Consider the following 19,350-nt stretch of genomic DNA (forward strand, 5'->3'; position numbering starts at 1 on the left):
GGCCCCAAGGGCGCCCCCCACCTGTCTGGGGCTGCAGGTTCAGCAGGTGGCGCCACATGTCCCGAGCCGCCTGCGTGTAGTAGCCGATCTCCGCGTTGGGGTGCAGGCCCAGCACCTCGGGCGTGTTGGCGAGTGGGAGGGCCTCGATGGCTTCTGGAGTGGAGGGCAGAGGTCATGTCCTCGTGCCTGTCCCCACCCCTCATCTCCAAGCCCGTAGCCTCCCATGAGACCCACATCTTCAAAAGACAATTCTGTGTCCCTCTGCCCAACGCGGATAACCTGCCCCCCGGGGGTGTGGGCAGTGCACCCTGGCCGGAGGGACCAGATGCAGGGTCATTCCAGGGCAAGAGCCCCACAGTGAACCCAAAGTCCGGAGGCAACAAAGACCCCATTAGACCTCCTAAAAGACATCAGAGACCACACCTGCCAGCCAAGGGTCACCATGCATGTTTGTGAGCATGCATGCACACACAGGCACAGACACATGCACACATGTGCACACAGACACACATGCAAACACACACGCACACACAAATACATGTACATGTACACATGCACACGTTCACATGGACATATGTACAAACACATGCACACGTGCACACGGACATGTGTGCAAACACACGCACACACAAATACATGTACATGTGCACATGCACACGTTCACATGGACACATGTGCAAACACATGCACACGTGCACACGGACATGTGTGCAAACACACGCACACACAAACACATGCACACGTGCACATGGACATACAAACATACATACATATACAAACACATGCACATGTGCACGTGGACATGCATGCAAACACACAAACATGCACGTGTGCACATGGACACACATGTAAACACATACATGCACAAGTGCACATAGACATGCATGTAAACACACACGCACGCACACAAACACATGAACACGTGCAAACACACATGCACATGTGAAAATTCACACACATGTGCCAACACATGCACATGTGCACACATGTGCATAAACACACTCATACACCCACATACACACACACACACACCTAGCAGGGGGCAGAGGAGCCCCCCGTGGCTGAGAATGTGTGAGGGTCCCTAGTGCAGACTGAAAACACTGTCCGAGAAATCTCACCGACAAACTTGTCCTTGACGTCGCCCACGGGGATCTTGTAGTCCACGTCCTTGTTGCGGAAGAAGTGGAAGGGCTGGAAGGTGTCGAAGATGAAGTCGCCCAGGTACTCGTCCATGTAGATGGTCAGGATGCGGCGGTCGAAGCTGTCGATGGCCCGGCCTCCGTACATGACCTGGCGAGGCCGGGAGTGTGGGCGGCCGGGGCACCCCGGGTCCCTGAGCCCAGGACAGCCCCCCGGCGGCCCAGCCATGGGGCAGCTGTGCTGGCCTCTGGCCTGCTGGAGCTGTGCTGACAAGCGGTGCCCAGTGAGGGCTGGGAGACAGGCTGCAGCTTGCAAAGGCCCAGAAACAGACGCAGCCAGCGATAGCCCAGAAAACTCCAGGCCCGGTCTCTGGTCCCCCCATGCCTGGCCCCAGCAGGCCCCTCCCGCCCGGCCCAGAGAAGTGTCCCAGTCCCAGGAGCGTGACACACTCGCTACCCCCAGATGCCAGGGCACGGTGCCCGCCGACACACACGGCCTGTGGGTCTGGGCCACACTGGGGACCCCACACCCAGCACACAGGAAGCAGTGGGGGAGGTGCCGAGGATCCCAGAGTGCCAAGGGGTGTGCAGGAGCCGGGAGCAGAGGGGAGTAGGCTGCCCCCGTCCCCCGTCTACCTCTCCTATCAGGTACTTGAGGCTGCCCCAGGGGATGCGGGGGTCCTGCTGCAGGAAGGCCTTGGTCAGGTACGTGTTCAGAATCTCCATGCAGACCTTCAGACAGGCCAGAGGGGCGCACTGAGGCCTGGGCCCCGGCGCTTCCCCAGGACCCTCTGGAATACAGCACTGGAGGGCTGCTCTGGCTAACGGGGTCGGGGTCCCCGCCCTCGGGAAGGAAGGGCGGGGGTAACAGGAGGAAGGATGGGGGTCCCCCTGGCTCTCCACTGGGAGGGGGAGTGGGGCAGTGCAGGCACGCCCGCACCTGGAAGTCAGACTCGTTGAAGTCGTAGCTCACGTTCCAGCCAATCTTCCCGAACTTCCTCCTCTCCAGCACCACGGCGTGGAAGAAGGCCAGCACGTACACCAGGGGCTTGAAGGCCGGGTGCGGGCACTGCTCCAGCGCCTCGTGGGAGATCTTGAAGTAAGTGGCTCTCATGTTGAGCTTCAGCCCGTTGGGGGGCTCCGTGACCACCTGCGGGGAGGGGGCCGGTGGGAATGGGGGCACAGCAGGGCAGGCGCGCCCACGGTGAGGGCCCCTCAGGGGACCGAGACATGAGGCTCCCACACCCGCTCCTGATGACCCGGCCAGGGTCTGGTCACAAACCTCAGGACCCTCAAACGCGAGGCATGAGCCACTGAGCTTTCATCCACCCGCCCCAGAACGTTCCCAAGGTCCCTTCCGGAGGGTGGGCCAAGGGACAGCCAAGGGGTCCACCCATAGCACTGCGTGGGCCCCCAAGCACCGCTGGGTATGGCACAAAGAGCAGAAGGGAAAACGGACAATGAATGAATGGACGGGCCAGTGAAACACTGGAACCCTCGGCTCACAAGCACTGCTGTGTGTGTGCGGGGAGGGGGGTCTCCCTAAATGAAGGTCCTGTAAAGGGGTGCGAATAAAGGGGGGGGCGGGGACATGGGACGGGACAGCTGGGCCGTGGAAGCAGAGGCAGCTGGGGGCACGGCCCAGCCCTGGCGGCCACCCGGGCAGCAGAGGGGGGCGGGGGGCGACCTTGAGGGCCTTCTGCAGGATCCCGATGGGGAAGCCCTTGGTGGGGTCAGTGGTCAGCCACAGGCGGAAGTCGGGGTGCGGCTTGGTGATCCTCTCCAGAGACTTCTCCAGGTCCTTGAGCCACTTGGCCAGCAGGTGGCAATTCTGCAGCATCAGCCACTGCCCGCGGGCCACCGCCGTCTCCAGCAGCTGCAGCGCCACCTGCGGGAGGGGACAGGGAAGGGTGTGGCCCGGTCCGCTGCCTGGGGACTGCGGGGGGGGCCCTGGGAGGGGAGGGGTCAGGGGCGTCCTCACTAGCGCCCCTCCCTCGGCGGTTCCTGCGCACTCACGCCCAGGCACGACTCAGACCTCGGTTGCCAGCACCCTGGGCTAAAGGAGAACCACTTCCTTCCCGCAGGGGTGGGGCCCCAGGTGCCCCAGTGACTAGGAGTCAGGCTGTCCCCACCCCTGCCAGGGAGGCTCTCACACTGACCCCAACCTGGGGGCGGGGGCATGCAGGGACCCTTCCAGCAGGCGGATGGGCCCCGCCTCTCGGCTCTGTCCTGGCCTCTGCCCTCCCAGCCCCAGGGGGTCCGAGGGCCCAGGGAGAGGGTGAGGCCCCTGTACAGGGAGCGGCGCTGCCGTGCCACTCAGGGCTCAGGCTCTGGCGCTGCTGGTGCCCTGGGGGCCGGGCACTCGCCTCGCCTCGCCCCTCCCCAGCGCCCCTCACCCTCTCCTGGCCTTGGCCCATGGCCAGGAACTTGAGGCGGTTTCCCCCGAAGCCGCTTCTCTCGGCCAGCTTCATGAGGTCGCTGGCGGGCTCCGAGCCGGGGCTCAGGATGAATACGATGGGGGAGTTGGGGGTGCTCTGCTCCAGGATGGCGTCGAAGCTGATCATGGGGGGCTGCACGTACCTGCGGGGAGACGCGCCCCAGGCAGGCGCTGCTGGAGCCTCCCAGCCCGACCCTCCCAGCACCTCCCGGCTACCGACCCGCCCCGAGCAGGCTGTGTCTGGGAGCGTGGGCCCAGACCTCGCACACCCCTCCAGAACCTGGCGCAGGCCGGACCTGGTCTGTGCTGAGCAGGGTGCCACCGCGGGCCACCGACAGCTCCACAGATGCCAACACGGAGCTGCCCGCACGGCCTCGGGCTGGGCCAGGACCCGCCGCCCCACATATCCCTGCCCCCACCTGCTGCTTGCACTGGCCTGAGCCACACCCAGAGGGCCCGTGTGCGTGGTCACCACGATTCACAAACCACCACGCCGGACGGGCATCTGCAGCCCCTGAAGAGTGCACGGAGAAGCCGAGCCTGGCCCAGACGGCCCACAGGGTGCCCGCAGCTGGTGCTCCCCACGCGGGAGGCTCAGGTCCAACCCCAGCCAGGCGCAACCCCCGAGCACAGCCAGGCAGGACCTCTGAGCACCACCAGGTGTAGCCCAAAACAAACAAAGAATCTATCTAGGGGCTGGAGCGATAGCACAGCGGGTAGGGCGTTTGCCTTGCACGCGGCCGACCCACGTTCGAATCCCAGCATCCCATATGGTCCCCTGAGCATCGCCAGGAGTAATTCCTGAGTGCAGAGCCAGGAGTAACCCCTGTGCATCGCCGGGTGTGACCCAAAAAGCAAAAAAAAAAAAAAAAATATCTACAAAGGTACTAAAACAGGAGCCCCAGAGTGAGAGCCCCGGAAAGGGCGCTTGCCTTGCCCAAGGCTGACCTGGGTTCCTGTCACCCAGTCCCAAAGCCCTGCCAGGAGTAACTGCCAGGGGTAAACCCTGAGCACTGCCAGGTGTAGCCCCAAAACAAAAACTTGAATATTTTTCAAAGGCACTAAGGGGGGCAGAGAGACAGTGTAGTGGGGAGGCACTGGCCTTGCGCACATCTGACCGGGGTCCCCAGCACCACAGATGGCTCCTGAGCCCACCAGGAGTAATTGCTGAGTGCAGAACCAGCAGTAAGCCCTAGGCCCACCCCCGCCCCCAAAAAGGTATTTTCAAAACCTGTTTGTCAAAGATCTCTATGTCGATGAGCTGTTGCAATGATATCCTAACACTGACGGCCATTGACAGAGAATCTCCATGATAACATAGGTCACTGAGTGTCGGGACCAGCACCCAGAACGCTGCCTGCTCTGGCTCTGTCCCCCTGGAGAGATTTCCCCTCAGAAGCCCCTTTACGTTTATGTTTATCCCGATAAACTGATGCCCTCAGATATGTAATTGTCTAACTCGGACAGGATAGACAAGATTGTTAGGCGCCTGACCAATGAATGTCGTTTTCCTTCTAATGATTATTGGTTCCAATCAATAAACACTGTCCATGGAGCGGAGTCGGGGCTCTTGGTCCACAGGGCTGTCAGCCCCCCGGCCCCCTGCTTTTTCTCTTATTTGTCTCTTTTCTTAATCTTCGCAGCACCCCTGCCTCAGGTCTGTTCACCTGGGGCCAGTCCCCGGCAAGTGCCATCTTACTGGCCTGGCTATGGGTGGCACGGGAGGGCGCACACACCCCTACACCCCACACACACTCACAGAACACACCGACACACTCACATATACAGACACACACTCACACTCATACACTGACGCACCTACACACATTCTCACACTCACATATTTACACCCACATACATACACTCTCACATTCACTCACATTCACACACACTCATGACACACAATTCTCATACACTCACATTCACATACATACACGATCACATAACCCATACTCATACACGGACACATTCTCACACTCACATTCTCATGTGCATTCACTCACACACGCATATAGCCACACAAACACCTACACACACGCACTTCCACACCCACACACTGTCACACACTCACATGCACTCACACTCACACACCCATACACTGTTACACACTCACACGCACTCACACACCATCACGCGCCCCCACCCTTGCGTGCACACCCCCGGCACTCACTTCTCCCCCATGGTGGCGGTCACGTAGTCGGTCACCGCCCGGTACACGCGGTCCACTCGAAAGCAGCGCAGGATGAGCAGCTTCTGGAAGGGGGTGATGCGCGTGTCGTAGTCCAGGGGGAACGGGAACTGCTCCAGCGAATCCAGGTCGTACCACTGCGGGGAGCAGAGGGCGGCACCTCTCGGGAAGGGCCCCATGGCCACCGCCCAGGGCTACGGTCGCGGTGCAGGACCCTCAGGAACAAGTCTACCCCGGCACTCCGCACCCCCCAATGTGACTCCAGGACTGGGGCTGAGCCCTCCAATGCCACCCGGGGTGTGCCCAGGCAGACCCTCCGTCAGTTATTTCTAAACGGGGGGGATGGACTGGCCAGGGGTCAGGGGAGGCCCTGGCCGAGGGAGAAGGGGCAGACGCTCGCCTCCTGCCAGACAGAGAGGTTCTTCTCGATTTCATTGGGGAGGTCCCCGAAGCTGTCTGCAAACAGCTGTGACAGCAGCATGATGTCCTCCCAGCCCTGGTCAGCCAGCCACGCGCACGGCTTCTTCCGCGGGCTCTTCTCCAGGGAGATGTTTCCTGGGGCGGACGGAGGGCGGCTGGTCAGCAGGACGGCAGGGCAGCCAGCCCCCTGCCCTGGCGCCCAGTCTCAAGGACGATGCAGTGCGCGGGCACCTTTCAGGAAGAAGTTCAGCTCCTCCTGCGGGATCCGGCCCTCCGCCTGCTCCATCTTGATGGTCATGTTGAAGGAGAAGAGCAGCTTGTGCCTCTCAAACAGGCCTGCAGAGAGACGCCGGCCAGAGACGGGCTCACCCCCAAACCCTCGCTGCCAGTGTGTAGCCAGCAGGGAATGCTGACCCGGGGCATCTGAAGGGCCTCAGCCATGCGCTGGGCAGGTGGTGCCGGGGCTGTGTGGCCACGTTGGCCCCAGCCTAGTGTGGCAGGCCAGAGTAGGGTCTGGGTGTGAGCTGCCGCCCAGCCGGTGGGTCCACGGCGACCCATCAGAACGGTGACAGTGTCCAGGAAAGCTCCCAGTGATGACGCAGAGGCCACGACAGACAGAAGGAACTGAGTGACACTGGCCCCCGCGGGAATGACTGGGCAAGGGAGCCTCAGAACTCTGCACCAGAGTACACTATCCTTGCAACAAGGACATGAAGATTTTCTCTGCAGAATTTCAAAAGATTCAATCGTTCAGCCAAAATCAGTCAACCAAAAGATCGGAAGATAAGGCAGTGAAAATCCTGTCCACCTCACTCCCCAATGGACAGGGAACAAAGGTACAGAAGGTGGCAGAGAAGAGAAATGCATCAGCCCAGAAGGCCCAACATCCACCTAACAGCGTGCCGGGAGACACAGGACTGAGCAGGAACCTGGAGAAGAATCACAGCAGGGCCCAGGACACAAGCTCTCGGATGAAAGGAAGTCTGACAGGCCCAAGTAATCACAAAGTGTCAAGATACCTAAAGACAGAAACTTCTCGAGGAGAGCAAGGACCAGAATGGCATGAGGCTCGACGGCAAAGGCAACAGCTTCGGGACAGCACATCGGGACAGCTTTCAAAACGGGACCCACCCACGCTATAGAAAGCTGGAAAGGAGACTCAAGATCTCCTCAGCTAGCCACGGTCTCGGAACGTTTCCCACAATGCATTTCCCCGCAGGACGCTGCTCAAGGATGCTCTGCCAGAATGAAAAGTAAGAGCCCCTCCTGGGAGAAGGAGACCCAGGACAGAGCCACCAGGAAACACATGATTGCTGCCGGAATTCCCCGGATGTAGCCTGACTTTGGAACCAGGTAAACTGTCTTAATTCAAAAAGACCAGAATCTCTAAAAACCAGAAAACAGAAAAATAAGCCTCTGGCGTTGGATGATAGGACAGCGGGGAGGGCATTTGCCTTGCATGCGGCTGACTTGGGTTTGACCCCCGGCATCCCATCGGATCCCCTGAGCACCACCAGGAGGGATTCCTGAGTGCAGAGTCAGGAGTCACCCCCAAGCATCATCAGGTGTGACCCAAAAAAAGATAAAAAAAAAAAAAGAATCCCTAAAAATCAGAAAACAAAAAAATAAGCCTCCAGGTCAGAGGAAAAGCACAGCGGGGCAGGAGTCTGCCCTCCACGCTGCTGACCCAGGTTTGATCCCGGGCGCCCCGTGTGGCCCCCTGCGCCCACCATGAGTGATCCCTGAAGGCAGAGCCAGGAGTAACCTCTGAGCACCACCAGGTGTGACCCTGAAACAAAAAACCGTGCCTAGGTTGGAATCTGCTGGTGCCCAACAAGGGTGAGACCCTGCTCTCGGGGTCAGGCTGTCAGTGTCCACTGGGCTGCCCGAGAGACTGTGTCCCTGCTCCATGGGAGTGAGCCAAGGTGCATCTGTGTGACTGGGAGTGATGAGGGATGAATCCTGCAGCTCTAAATTAGGATCAGAACAATCACTCACTGGTGCAGTTAACTGTTAGTTTTAGCAAAACAAACTTTCCTGTATTTTTTCCTTTCAAGAGAGCACAAAGCAAAGACACTGTGTTTTTGAAACAACTGGCTAAAAATATTACCACTGCCCCATTGAAACGTCATTCGAGGAGCGTGAACCCCTTTGTAGACTGTCTGCCAGCAGCGTCTGCTCCGGGCCCAGGTTTCAGAGCAAGGTTTTACACAGGAGCACTTACTTATAAAAGTTCCAAGTGAAAGATCCTTTATATATAATTAGCAAGCAAAATACTTAAGCACACCGTAGAGTGAAACATTATTTTTTGAAGAAAAATAATCAAACTGGTAAGATGAGAAGGGTGTTTAGAGACTTGTTCCCTGAACCCCACCCCTAAAGGCATCATTATTTTAAGATGTACATTAAGAAAAAGGAGAGGGGCTGGAGCGATAGCACAGTGGGTAGGGCGTTTGCCTTGCATGCTGCCAACCCGGGTTGATTCCCAGCAACACATTTGGTTCCCTGAGCACTGCCAGGGGTAATTCTTGAGTGCAGAGCCAGGAGTAACCCCTGTGCAGGGCCAGGTGTGAACCAAAAAGCAAAAAAAAAAAAAAAAAAGAAAGAGAATAACAAACCAATGATGGTCATGGTCATGCAGCACACAGTCAGGCCACAAATGCAGACAGTCAGTGTGCAAAGGAGGGGTGGAAGAACCGTGGACAGGAGAAGGACACAAAGACAAACCCAGGTACCGGAGAGACGCAGAGACCACGTGGTCCTAGAGAGACACAGAGACCAAGGCAGGGACCACGTGGTTCTAGAGGGACACAGAGACCTCGGCAGGGACCACGTGGTTCTAGAGGGACACAGAGACCACGGCAGGGACCACGTGGTTCTAGAGGGACAGAGAGACCAAGGTGGGACCACGTGGTCCTAGAGAGACACAGAGACCAAGGCAGGGACCACGTGTTTCTAGAGAGACACAGAGACCGAGGCAGGGACCACGTGGTTCTAGAGAGACACAGAGACCATGGCAGGGACCACGTGGTTCTAGAGGGACACAGAGACCAAGGCAGGGACCACGTGGTTCTAGAGAGACACAGAGACCACGGCAGGACCACATGGTCCTGCTGGCTGGAATGCGGGGCCTGACAGACAAAGGTGGGGTCAGGGGGAGGTGGGCTGGGGTGGGTGGAGACTGCTCACAAGCACAGATTTTTTTGGTTTTTGATTTTGGGCTACACCTGGTGCTGCTCGGGGCTGACTCCCGGCTCTGTGCCAGGGATCATGCCTGGTGGGCTCGAGGACCACGTGGATGCCACAGACTAAACCCGGGACGACCACATGCGAGGCGAGTGCCCTCCCCGCTGCTCTCCTCCAGCCCTGTGAAGCACAGACGTTTGTCGGGCAAGAGGAGAGGCGCAATCTTCCAAACTAGATGCGGGGGAAGGTTCACACTGTGAACTAGATCACGCAGCCGAGTGCCGCTTTCTTATAGGGAGAACTTTATGAGAAACGGCCCAATCTGGGGACCACTCCTGGAGGTTGGGACTCAGGGGCGACTCCCAGCTCAGTGCTTGGGGACTCACTTGTGAGAGTGTCAGGGGGTTGGGGGCCTCCTACACCCACCGCCTGGCTCGGCCCTGGGCCGCTCCCCTGCCCCGAGCTGCCATGTCTTAAAGCAGGCAGTGAGGTGAGCACTGGGCAGAGAGTGAGCCCAGGGCCAGAGGCTGCTCACAGACTCCCGGGCACAGGCCTCACCCGTGCAGCCGTAATTGTAGATGTTGAAGGTCAGCGTGTCCATGATGTTCTTCAGGCGCTTCTGCAGGATGGAGTCGGGCAGGGACTTCTTGAGCGACAGGCTGAACACGTCGAGGAAGGCGGCGAGGGAGTACTGGTACATGGAGTTGGCCAGCGCCATCTCCGACAGCACGAAGAACAGGATGGCCCCGCGCCTCGCCGCCGGCCTGTAGCCGTCCCGCAGCCGGTCGATGTCCACGGCCGTCTTCTCAGCCAGCTTGAGCTTCTCGGAGACCTAGAGCCGAGGAGCAGGTGGTGGTGGGAGCGACGGGGCGGCCAGGAGGGAGGGAGGTGGTGGGCAACTCGGGCGGCCCCTCTGGAGTGCCAGTCTCTAAAGCCTGCCTTTGTCCAACCCGCCTGACCTCACGTGGAGGCTCATGCCGGACCCCGACTCCATGCAGGGGGCTTGCGGCTCTCCCCAGCCCAGGGCGGGCTTCGGCGGGTGACCTGGGGTGGGCCCAGCTCCAGGTTCCCACTCGCCCTTTTGAACCCAGAACCTGGGGGACACCAGGTCCGGGGAGTGGAGGGCACACGGCTCCGAGGGGCGCCGGGGGCAGGGGCTGGTCGACACCCGAAGGTGCGCTCGGAGCCCGCCCCAGCCAGGCCTCGCACCTCGGTGGCCTTGGACTTGGTCTCCTCTAGCGTGTGCACCAGCTCCACATTGTCCAGCATGTTCCCCGTGGACGTGGCCAGCTCGCGCAGCAGTGAGTCCTCCAGGTCCTTCAGCAGGTTCTTGTTCTCGAACGTCTCCTGGATGAGGTGCTCCCGCTGCTCCTCCAGCTCCCGCCTCTCGAAGGCCACCAGCACGCTCAGCAGCTGGTCCTCCAGGCCCTTCAGCGTCACTGCGGGAGGGGGCTCACTGCGCGTCCCTGCCGCCCTGGCCCCAGTGTCCAGTGACACAAAGGCGCCAAGAGGCAAAAATGATCCCGGCTCCCACCCCAATGAGTGTGCGCATCCACACACAGAGACTCAGAGACACATACGGACACAGACACACAGACACAGACACACAGGGATACAGACACACAGAGACACACACAGATACACACAGACACAGACACACAGACACAGACACACAGGGATACAGACACACAGAGACACACACAGATACACACAGACACAGACACACACACACACACACACACACACACACACACACACACACACCAATCGCCCTGCAGTGAACACCAACTAAGCCAAGGCCAGGGCGAGTGTCGGCTGCACCGAGGCAGCTCCAGCCCTGGGCCCCGGGGTTCTCCCAGCTGCACCCCAGGTGCAGAGTGAGCCCCAACCGGCCTCACCCGTGTAGTTGATGACCATGGCCTTCCCGAACACGGACGGCGAGTACTTGGGGTTGGCCAGCTTGGTGTTGAGGTAGAGCCTGAAGTTGGGGTCGTAGTCTACCTCCTTGTCCCCCAGGATGATGAACTGGCGCCCCTGGGACACCTTGATGTTCTTCTCCAGGACGTTGTCGATGACGGGGTCGATGTACTCGTCCACATCGTGGAACAGGAAGGGGGTCCCGTACTTGATGGCCATCTCCAGCTGCTTCAGGAAGTCGGGGTCATTGAAGGACGCCACCTGTGGTGGGATGCAGGGGCGTGTGCTGGGGGCCGTCCTCTGTCTTTCCATAGCCCCAGACGCCATGCTGAGCCCTGAGGCGAGTGTTCTCCTTCCTCCCAGGGCCGAATGTCGCCGAGGATTCCTGCTCTGGGCACTCACTAGTCCTCGTGTCCCTGATTCCGTACCTGCAAGCCTGCGCCCCCAGTCACCCCATTGCCTGGCCCGGATCCTGCCCCCAACACCCTCCTCTCTGCAGCTCTGCCTCTCCTGGAGCGAGAACCCCTGTCTTTGACAGGCTGAGGGGCACTACGGTAGCCTGAGCCCCTGGACCAATGTCCTGAGGTACAAAGGGGCACCCAGGACACCTGCACAGATGGGCGAGAGAAGCCCCTCCCCCACCACCTCCTGTTGTGCAGCCCAGAGGTGCGCCTGACCGTGGGGGGCAGCCATGGCGCAGAGCAGCAGGGGGACGGCGGGCTGGACAGGGAGGACACTGCTTAGCCATGAGGAGGCAGGAGCACATGGCAGGGAGGGTAACGCCCAGCCAGGGGCCAGTCACTAACTTCCGGCGTGGACACATGAGCAATGCGTGTGTGTGCATGAGGGTGTGTGCATATCTGCATATGTGTGTATGTGGGTTTGTGTATAGGTGTGCATGTGTGCATGTGTGTGCATACCTCACGCGTGTATATAGGTGTGCTTGTACGCACACGTGCATGCATACATGTGTGTGCCTATCTATGTGTATGTGGGCATGCATGTATTCATGTGTGTGTGTGTGCTCATGTGTGTGGCAGGAAGATCAGCTAATGCCACAAGCAAGGGGGGTGGTGGGGTGTCATGGAAGTGGGGGGGCGCAGAAAGGGCTAAAACCTACAGCCCCTCTGGGGGGCAATAAAGCCCCACTCTGGTGACTGTTTCACGGCCCGTCACAAACCACAGGGGCTGAGAAACATGACAGCGAGGACCTTCATGTGGCTGACCAGGTTTGACCCTGTCCCTCCCAAAGCCCCTCCCATCCCCACCAGGAGTGATCCCTGAGCACCACCGGGCGCAGCCCACTGGACAGAAAACATCCTTGGAACCCCGAGTGACACACTGCAGGTGTGTGGACACGCCACTGCCAGAGATACAAGCGGTGGATGTGGGGCAGAGCGCCTCAAAGGGTGTGGCTGGGAATACAGAGGTGAGTGGAGGGGAGCCGAGGCCACAGGTCTGCCCGGCGGTGCAGTGGGCAGCGCCCAGCCTCAGGGTCCTGGCTCTGCCGGATGTGAGAGACACAGGGTCCTGGGGAGGTGGGGCCGCAGGTGAGTGGGCAGGGGGGAGGCAGGGGTGCGGCTGTACCCGCAGGTTGTTCCTCTCTTCTTTCCTCTTGATCCAGTTGAGAGCCTGCTGCTGGGGGTCGATGCAGAGGGGGAAGCGGCTGGCGCGGGTGGTCAGGATGCCGTTCTGCACCGAGAGCTCGTCGGGCGGCAGCCCCTGCGAGCCCCACCTGCGGGACAGCCACCTCTGGAGACGGGCGTCCCCGCGCGGCCCCTCCCCACCGCCCGGCCGGCCCTCGGCACACCTGCTGATCTCCACGTCGTCGGTGAGCAGGCTCTCCAGGCGGAAGGGCTGGCTCAGCGGGATCTCGCGCAGCACCAGGTCCTCCTGCCAGGCCTCCTGCACCATGGCGTGGCGGAACTCCCAGGTGAAGGCGCCCTCGTAGCTCAGGAAGGCGGCACACAGCAGGCAGTCGCCCAGCAGCCTCACGCGCCGGTGCATGAGCTCCGCCAGCTCCTTCAGCCACCTGTGGGGGCACTCGGGGTGACTCCTGGCCATGTGCTCGGGGGTCCCTCCCGGTGGGGCTCAGGGCACCCTATGGGGCGTGCAGGACGAGCGCCCTCCCCGCTGTCCTGGCTCTCTCGTCTGAAATCCTTCCTATTTTGTGTGTGTGTGTGTGTGTGTGTGTGTGTGTGTGTGTCTTTTTGGGTCACATCCGGGGATGCTCGGGGCTTACTCCTGGCTCTGCACTCAGGAATCACTCCTGGTGGTGCTCAGGGGACCATATGGGATGCAGGGATTGAACCCAGGTCGGACGCATGCAAGGCAGACACCCTCCCCGCAGTAGTACTGCAAACCCTTTGCTTCTGAGAAATGCTCCAACAGCTGCGGACTCACTGTGCGCTCGCCCCTGGGAACCCCAGCATCTGAGGCATGGTCAGAGTGCAGGGCCAGCAGAACCCGCACCGGGCAGGGGGCTGGATAAAGGTGTGCTGGGGGGTGGGGCGGCTGGTCTCACCCTTCTGTCTCCAGACCCCTGACCACACTGTGAGCACAGCCCCGGGGGAGTCAGAGCACTCCGGAACCCCCCAATGACCCTGGGAAGCAGGGTTGGAGTTTGCTGGTTCTAGAACGTGGGACCTTGTTCCCTATCCCTGGTGCCCCCTGGGGGCAGGTGCTGCTGGGCATTCCCTGTGACCCCGGGGACTGACTTGGCACTGCCAGCCCCACACCCCCACTGCAGAACCGACCCAGCCACGCGGCAGGGGTGCTGGTGCCAAGGAGCCAGCATGCCTGGGGCTTGGGGGGCCACCTTCACCCTGTCTACGCCCGGGAGCGTCGAGCCCCGTGACCCGTAGAAAAGAATGGAGCGGACGAGGCAGCCGCCCCTCCTCAGCCCCTCACCGGATGTTCTCCGAGCCCAGCCCTGAGATGAGCTTGTCGGCAGCGATGAGCCGGCGCTCCATGATCTCCGCCTCCTCCTGCAGCTTCTGCTTCTCCAGGATGGCCGCCTCATACTTGGCGCCCAGCGCGGCCAGCTCCGCGTGGATGGCTGCCAGCTCGTTCTGGATCTTCTCCAGCTCGCGCTTCGTCAGGAAGAAGTTGCGCTCCAGCCGGGCCACCTAAGGGGTAGGGGAGGGCCGGGGGTCACACCCTGCGGCGTGGCGCCCGAGCCTGGGTCCCCCTTGTACCTGCACACAAGCACCCCGGCCCCTGAGCCTCTCCCGGCCTGAGCCAAAAAGGCAGACAGAAGAGCGGGCCGTGCCCGGACCCCACCCCACAGGGGGCTGTGTGACCTCCCTGGGGTCACATGCAGGTTTCTCAGGCAAGAAGGGGCAGGGGTGGGGCGCACGTGGCAGGGCCCCCGACCTTCCCAGCCGCCGCTTACAGGGAGGGTTGGAGTCTGGGAGCCACAGCCAGGTGGCCCCCAGGCACCTGTCCCGGGCTGAGGGCCTGCCCAGCACCCGGACGATTCCCACCCCTTTTTTTTTTTTTTGCTTTTTGGGTCACACCCGGCAATGCACAGGGGTCATTCCTGGCTCATGTACTCAGGAATTACCCCTGGCGGTGCTCAGGGGACCATATGGGATGCTGGGATTCGAACCCGGGTCGGCCGCGTGCAAGGCAAATGCCCTACCTGCTGTGCTATCACTCCAGCCCCTGATTCCCACCTCTTTCCCTCATTTTCTACTCAGCCGCTCGGGCCCTGCAGCCCCCGACTCCGGCTCTGGTTCCCATCCTGTCTACTCGAGCCACTCAGGTGGCGTGTCTGGGCGTGGAGTCCTGACCCCGTGGACAGGCGGAGTCTGACCTTGTCTCTCTTGGGCTTGATCTCCCGGAACACCTCACAGTAGCCCATGACGGCCTCCACGAACTTGAGCATGCCCAGGCCCGCCTTGCTCACAGCCTCCATCTCCTCGGCCGTGGTGTTCAGCGTTTTCAGGAGGCCTGAAGGCCAAAGGGACAAAGCTTCAGGGGAGCCAGGGGCCGTGGGGAGGGCCAGGGAGACAGCCCAAGGTCAGGGGGCACTGAGGGACCCCAAGCATCGCCAGGGACAGCCTGGCAGCCTCCGGGACCAGCATGGCGATCCTTGGACCCTCACACTGAGCCACCAGCCTGGTTGGTCGAGAATCCCCAGGAAGACTCCCTCAATGGGGCTGGGGCGATAGCACAGTGGGGAGGGCGTTTGCCTTGCACACAGTCGACCCAGGTTCGATTCCCAGCATCCCATATGGTCCCCTGAGCATCGCCAGGGGGAATTCCTGAGTGCAGAGCCAGGAGTAACCCCTGTGCATTGCCGGGTGTGACCCAAAAAAGCAAAAAAAAAAAAAAAACCCAAACAAAAGAAAACAAAAACAAAATCAGGAAGTCTCCCTCAAAAGGGACGTGAGGCCATGCAGGCCAGCACACCCCAGGTCCAGCCCACCGCTCCCAGGCCGGTGCTCGGTGGAGACTTTAACCGGAGCCTGGAGGGGCCTCTCAGTTGGCACCTCCCTCTCCTAGAACCTTCCAGGCAGGGGCTGAGGGGCTCTTGCACCTTATTCTGATTCGATGGCCCAGTTCTGAGCAAAGGGTCACCTGGTGGCCTGTGCCGGGCCTGACCCTGTGCTGCCGCAGAAGCTGCGCTGGGGTCCGGGGGGACCTGGGAGGGCAGGCTGGGCCCTGCGCCATGGGTCAGAAGTGCCTGGGCATCCCGTCCACACCCCCACGGCCCCCGAAGGGCTGCAGAGCCTGGCTCGGCCCCTGTGCTCACCCCGGATGTTCTTCACTTGGCTCTGGGTGATGGCGTCGAAGTCCATCTCCATCAGAGAGCGCAGGAAGTTGGGGTCGGACATCATGCCCTTGGCGGTCTTCCAGTTGATCTCCCGGTAGCCCTTGATGATGAGGATACACTCGCACACCGTCTGCACCTGCCTCGGGGGCTTGGCAAAGGACCTGCGGACACATGACCCCATGAGACAGCAGGTGTGGGGTCCCGGAGACTCGGGAGCAGGCAACACTAGCCGAGGGTGTGAGGCACGGCAGAAGCAGGGTGTGGGGCAGGGGAGCACCCGCTGCTGCAGCCCCTGAATGTGGGTGCAGGTTGGGGGTCGGCGGTCACCCTGGGCTGAGCCCTCAGACTCCAGAGCGTAGCCGCTGCCGTGACTTGGCCCTGGGGTCACCCATCTGCTGTTTCCCTGCCTGCAGAAGCTACGGGAACAAGCCCCTGCCTCCCCCGCCCCAGCCCGGCCGGTCCAGTCCCTGGAGAGTCAGTCTCCTACTGGCACAGGGTGGGGGCCACTTTCCACCCAGGGCCCTGACCTGGCCAGCAGGGGCACGGACACTGCCGTGGCCGTGTGGGGGTGGGGCGCGCCACGATCGGGGGGGAGCCCTGGGTGGCACCTGATCTCTGTCACATCCGACTTGTCCAGCTTCTGCAGCTCCAGCTTGGCGGCCTCCAGGACGGGCATGACCTCGGCCAGCGCCGTCTCGGCCTCGGCCTTCTCCACCGCGATGATCTTGTTCTGCTCCTCGATCTCCATGGCCTTCTCCTCGGCCAGCTTCTTCTTCTCCTCCGCTGCGGGGTGGGTGAGAGGGCAGGGCATGAGGGGGGCGCGGCCCGGGCAGAGAAGCCCCCGGCTGCCGTGCGTGTGCCGCCCCGCGGTGCCCGCGCTTGCCTATGGCCGTGTTGATGGAAATCTCCTCCAGCAGCGCCTCACAGGCGGCCGACTTCTCGGCCAGCACGATCCTCTGCTCGGCCAGCTTCTGGTTCAGCTCGTCCAGCTGCAGGGTGGCCTCCTTCAGCTTGTCCAGCCCCCCCTCCAGACGCTTGCACTGCGCTGAGGAGAAGACCCCAGCCCTGCCTCTCAGCTCCTCAGGGGCGAGGGGGCCTGGCCTGCCCCCTGGCCCAGCTTCCACGAGCGGTTACTCACAGCACCCGCCCAACCTGAATCGGGTGTACCACCCAAAGACTCAGCCCAGCACCCACCTCACCTGAGTCGAGGTGCATCACCTGAAGACTCAGCCCAGCACCGGCCCCACCCGTGTCAGGAGCATCACCTGAAGACTCAGCCCAGCACCGGCCCCACCCGTGTCAGGAGCATCACCTGAAGACTCAGCCCAGCACCCACCATGTCCGGGAGTATCACCCGAAGACTCAGCCCAGCACCGGCCCCACCCGTGTCAGGAGCATCACCTGAAGACTCAGCCCAGCACCGGCTCCACCCGTGTCAGGAGCATCACCTGAAGACTCAGCCCAGCACCCACCATATCCGGGAGCATCACCCGAAGACTCAGCCCAGCACCGGCCCCACCCGTGTCAGGAGCATCACCTGAAGACTCAGCCCAGCACCAACCATGTCCGGGAGCATCACCCGAAGACTCAGCCCAGCACCCACCATGTCCGGGAGCATCACCCGAAGACTCAGCCTAGCACCAGCCCCACCCGTGTCAGGAGCATCACCTGAAGACTCAGCCCAGCACCAACCATGTCCGGGAGCATCACCCGAAGACTCAGCCCAGCACCCACCATGTCCGGGATCATCACCCGAAGACTCAGCCCAGCACCAGCCCCACCTGTGTCAGGAGCATCACCCGAAGACTCAGCCTCCAGCTGGAGCAGCAGGAGCTGTACAGGCCTTTCCCAACGTCCACCCAATACCACCTAGCGCCATGGAAATGTCCAGCTATGATGCAGCCCCAACACTGACAGACAGGGTGTGGGCAGGACCCCCGGACCGCACCCAGCCCCGCCCGGGCCTACCGATGTTAAACTGGGTCTTCTCGTCCAGCAGCTTGGAGTACGTGTTGATGAAGTCCAGGTAGTTCTTGGGGGTCACGTAGTTGCTGCGCCTCAGCTTCTGCAGGAACTGCTTGCTGAAGTCGTCCACCGACTCGTGGACCATCACGACATGCTCCACCAGGCTCTCCAGACTGTCCCCGGGGATCAAGGCGTTATCTCCTGGGGGCCGAGAAGCGCCTCTGAGGCCCGAGTGGGTGGTCCCCGGCCAGGCAGACGCAGACGGAGCTCACGCCCTTATGCCCCGCAGTAGGGCCAGACTCACAGTGGCCCCACGCTGGGAAGGACCGAGTGACGCAGCAGCTGCTGAAGAAAGGCAACGCGGACCCACCCCTGGGCATCCAGGAGCTTGTCACCCAGCCGGCAGGGGAGGAAAAGGGGGCACGTGCTGCCATGCTTGAGGGTCTAAAAAACACACCAGGAGCAAAAGACGCCTGACACGCAGGGACGGGTCAGAGGGTCTCGCTGAGTGACCCCTCTGGGGCTGGCACAGGGCGGCCATAGGAAGTGGGTTAGCGGCCGCCCGGGGCCAAGGGAATGAGGACTCAGTGTTCAGTGGCTTGAGGGGACGGTGGCCAGTGGCCAGTGGCCTTGCGGGCTATGGGCGGCTACAGTCCATGTCCCTTGCGTGCACCCAGGGGTTGAGCTGCACGTGTGTAGCACCTGTGCCCGACGCCAGAGACATGGCCCAGGAGCGTTTTCATCAAGGAGGGCAACGAGACTGGGGGCCCCATGGCCAGTGTCTGGCCACACCTGCGGCCCCAGAAGGCCAGTTCTCGCTCCTCCGCGTGGGAGAGCTTGCTGGAGAGATCCGAGCTGTGCTGACCCGCCAGGGCCACTCACCCCCTCCCCCCACCGCCACCCCGTTCCCTCCAGGCTGCTGGAAGAACCAAGGGCCACATTGCCCAAGCCCTGGTCTCCAGACTGAGCTCCCGGCTGAGCTGGCCGGGAAATGCCGCCAGACTGTCCACCCCACTGCCGGGTGGGCCGGGCTGGACACTAGCCCAGACCACAGCCCTGGACCAGTCCTGCAAACTGTCCCACAACTATCCGTGCCTGGACCCAAGCCCTGGCCAGTCTGCTCTCAGTGGCAGCACGGTCCCCACAGTTACACGTGGTGGTCAGTGGAAGGACGGCGTGTCTGTGCCAACGCACAGAGGGTCGTGGTGCCCCATGGGCTTGGGCACTTCTGCTCAGGGACAGCCAAGTTGCACCCAGGCCATATCCACGCCACCTCCTGCCTTCCTGGCTCAAGGCACACTCGCTCCCTGCCCCCTGC

At 61.5% G+C, this 19,350-nt stretch overlaps 1 protein-coding gene across 1 annotated transcript in view; it reads right to left on the reverse strand.

Moving 5' to 3' along the window:
- Window positions 1-19,350, reverse strand: part of DNAH10 (dynein axonemal heavy chain 10) — an 83,053-nt gene that overhangs the window by 2,688 nt on the left and 61,015 nt on the right. The window contains exons 55-74 of the mRNA XM_055147078.1: window positions 18,036-18,233; window positions 16,951-17,112; window positions 16,676-16,850; window positions 16,047-16,228; window positions 15,105-15,241; window positions 14,198-14,415; window positions 13,098-13,319; window positions 12,875-13,022; window positions 11,269-11,548; window positions 10,580-10,809; window positions 9,929-10,202; window positions 6,416-6,520; window positions 6,165-6,319; window positions 5,747-5,901; window positions 3,536-3,719; window positions 2,827-3,027; window positions 2,080-2,289; window positions 1,776-1,871; window positions 1,119-1,290; window positions 22-153 (exon numbers count right to left, since the gene is read on the reverse strand). Of these exons, the coding sequence (XP_055003053.1) occupies window positions 22-153; window positions 1,119-1,290; window positions 1,776-1,871; window positions 2,080-2,289; window positions 2,827-3,027; window positions 3,536-3,719; window positions 5,747-5,901; window positions 6,165-6,319; window positions 6,416-6,520; window positions 9,929-10,202; window positions 10,580-10,809; window positions 11,269-11,548; window positions 12,875-13,022; window positions 13,098-13,319; window positions 14,198-14,415; window positions 15,105-15,241; window positions 16,047-16,228; window positions 16,676-16,850; window positions 16,951-17,112; window positions 18,036-18,233 (3,636 nt within the window). The remainder of the gene's footprint in view (window positions 1-21; window positions 154-1,118; window positions 1,291-1,775; window positions 1,872-2,079; window positions 2,290-2,826; window positions 3,028-3,535; window positions 3,720-5,746; window positions 5,902-6,164; window positions 6,320-6,415; window positions 6,521-9,928; window positions 10,203-10,579; window positions 10,810-11,268; window positions 11,549-12,874; window positions 13,023-13,097; window positions 13,320-14,197; window positions 14,416-15,104; window positions 15,242-16,046; window positions 16,229-16,675; window positions 16,851-16,950; window positions 17,113-18,035; window positions 18,234-19,350) is intronic.

The sequence above is a fragment of the Sorex araneus genome, chromosome 9 (genome assembly GCF_027595985.1).
Source record: "Sorex araneus isolate mSorAra2 chromosome 9, mSorAra2.pri, whole genome shotgun sequence".
NCBI lineage: Eukaryota > Metazoa > Chordata > Mammalia > Eulipotyphla > Soricidae > Sorex > Sorex araneus.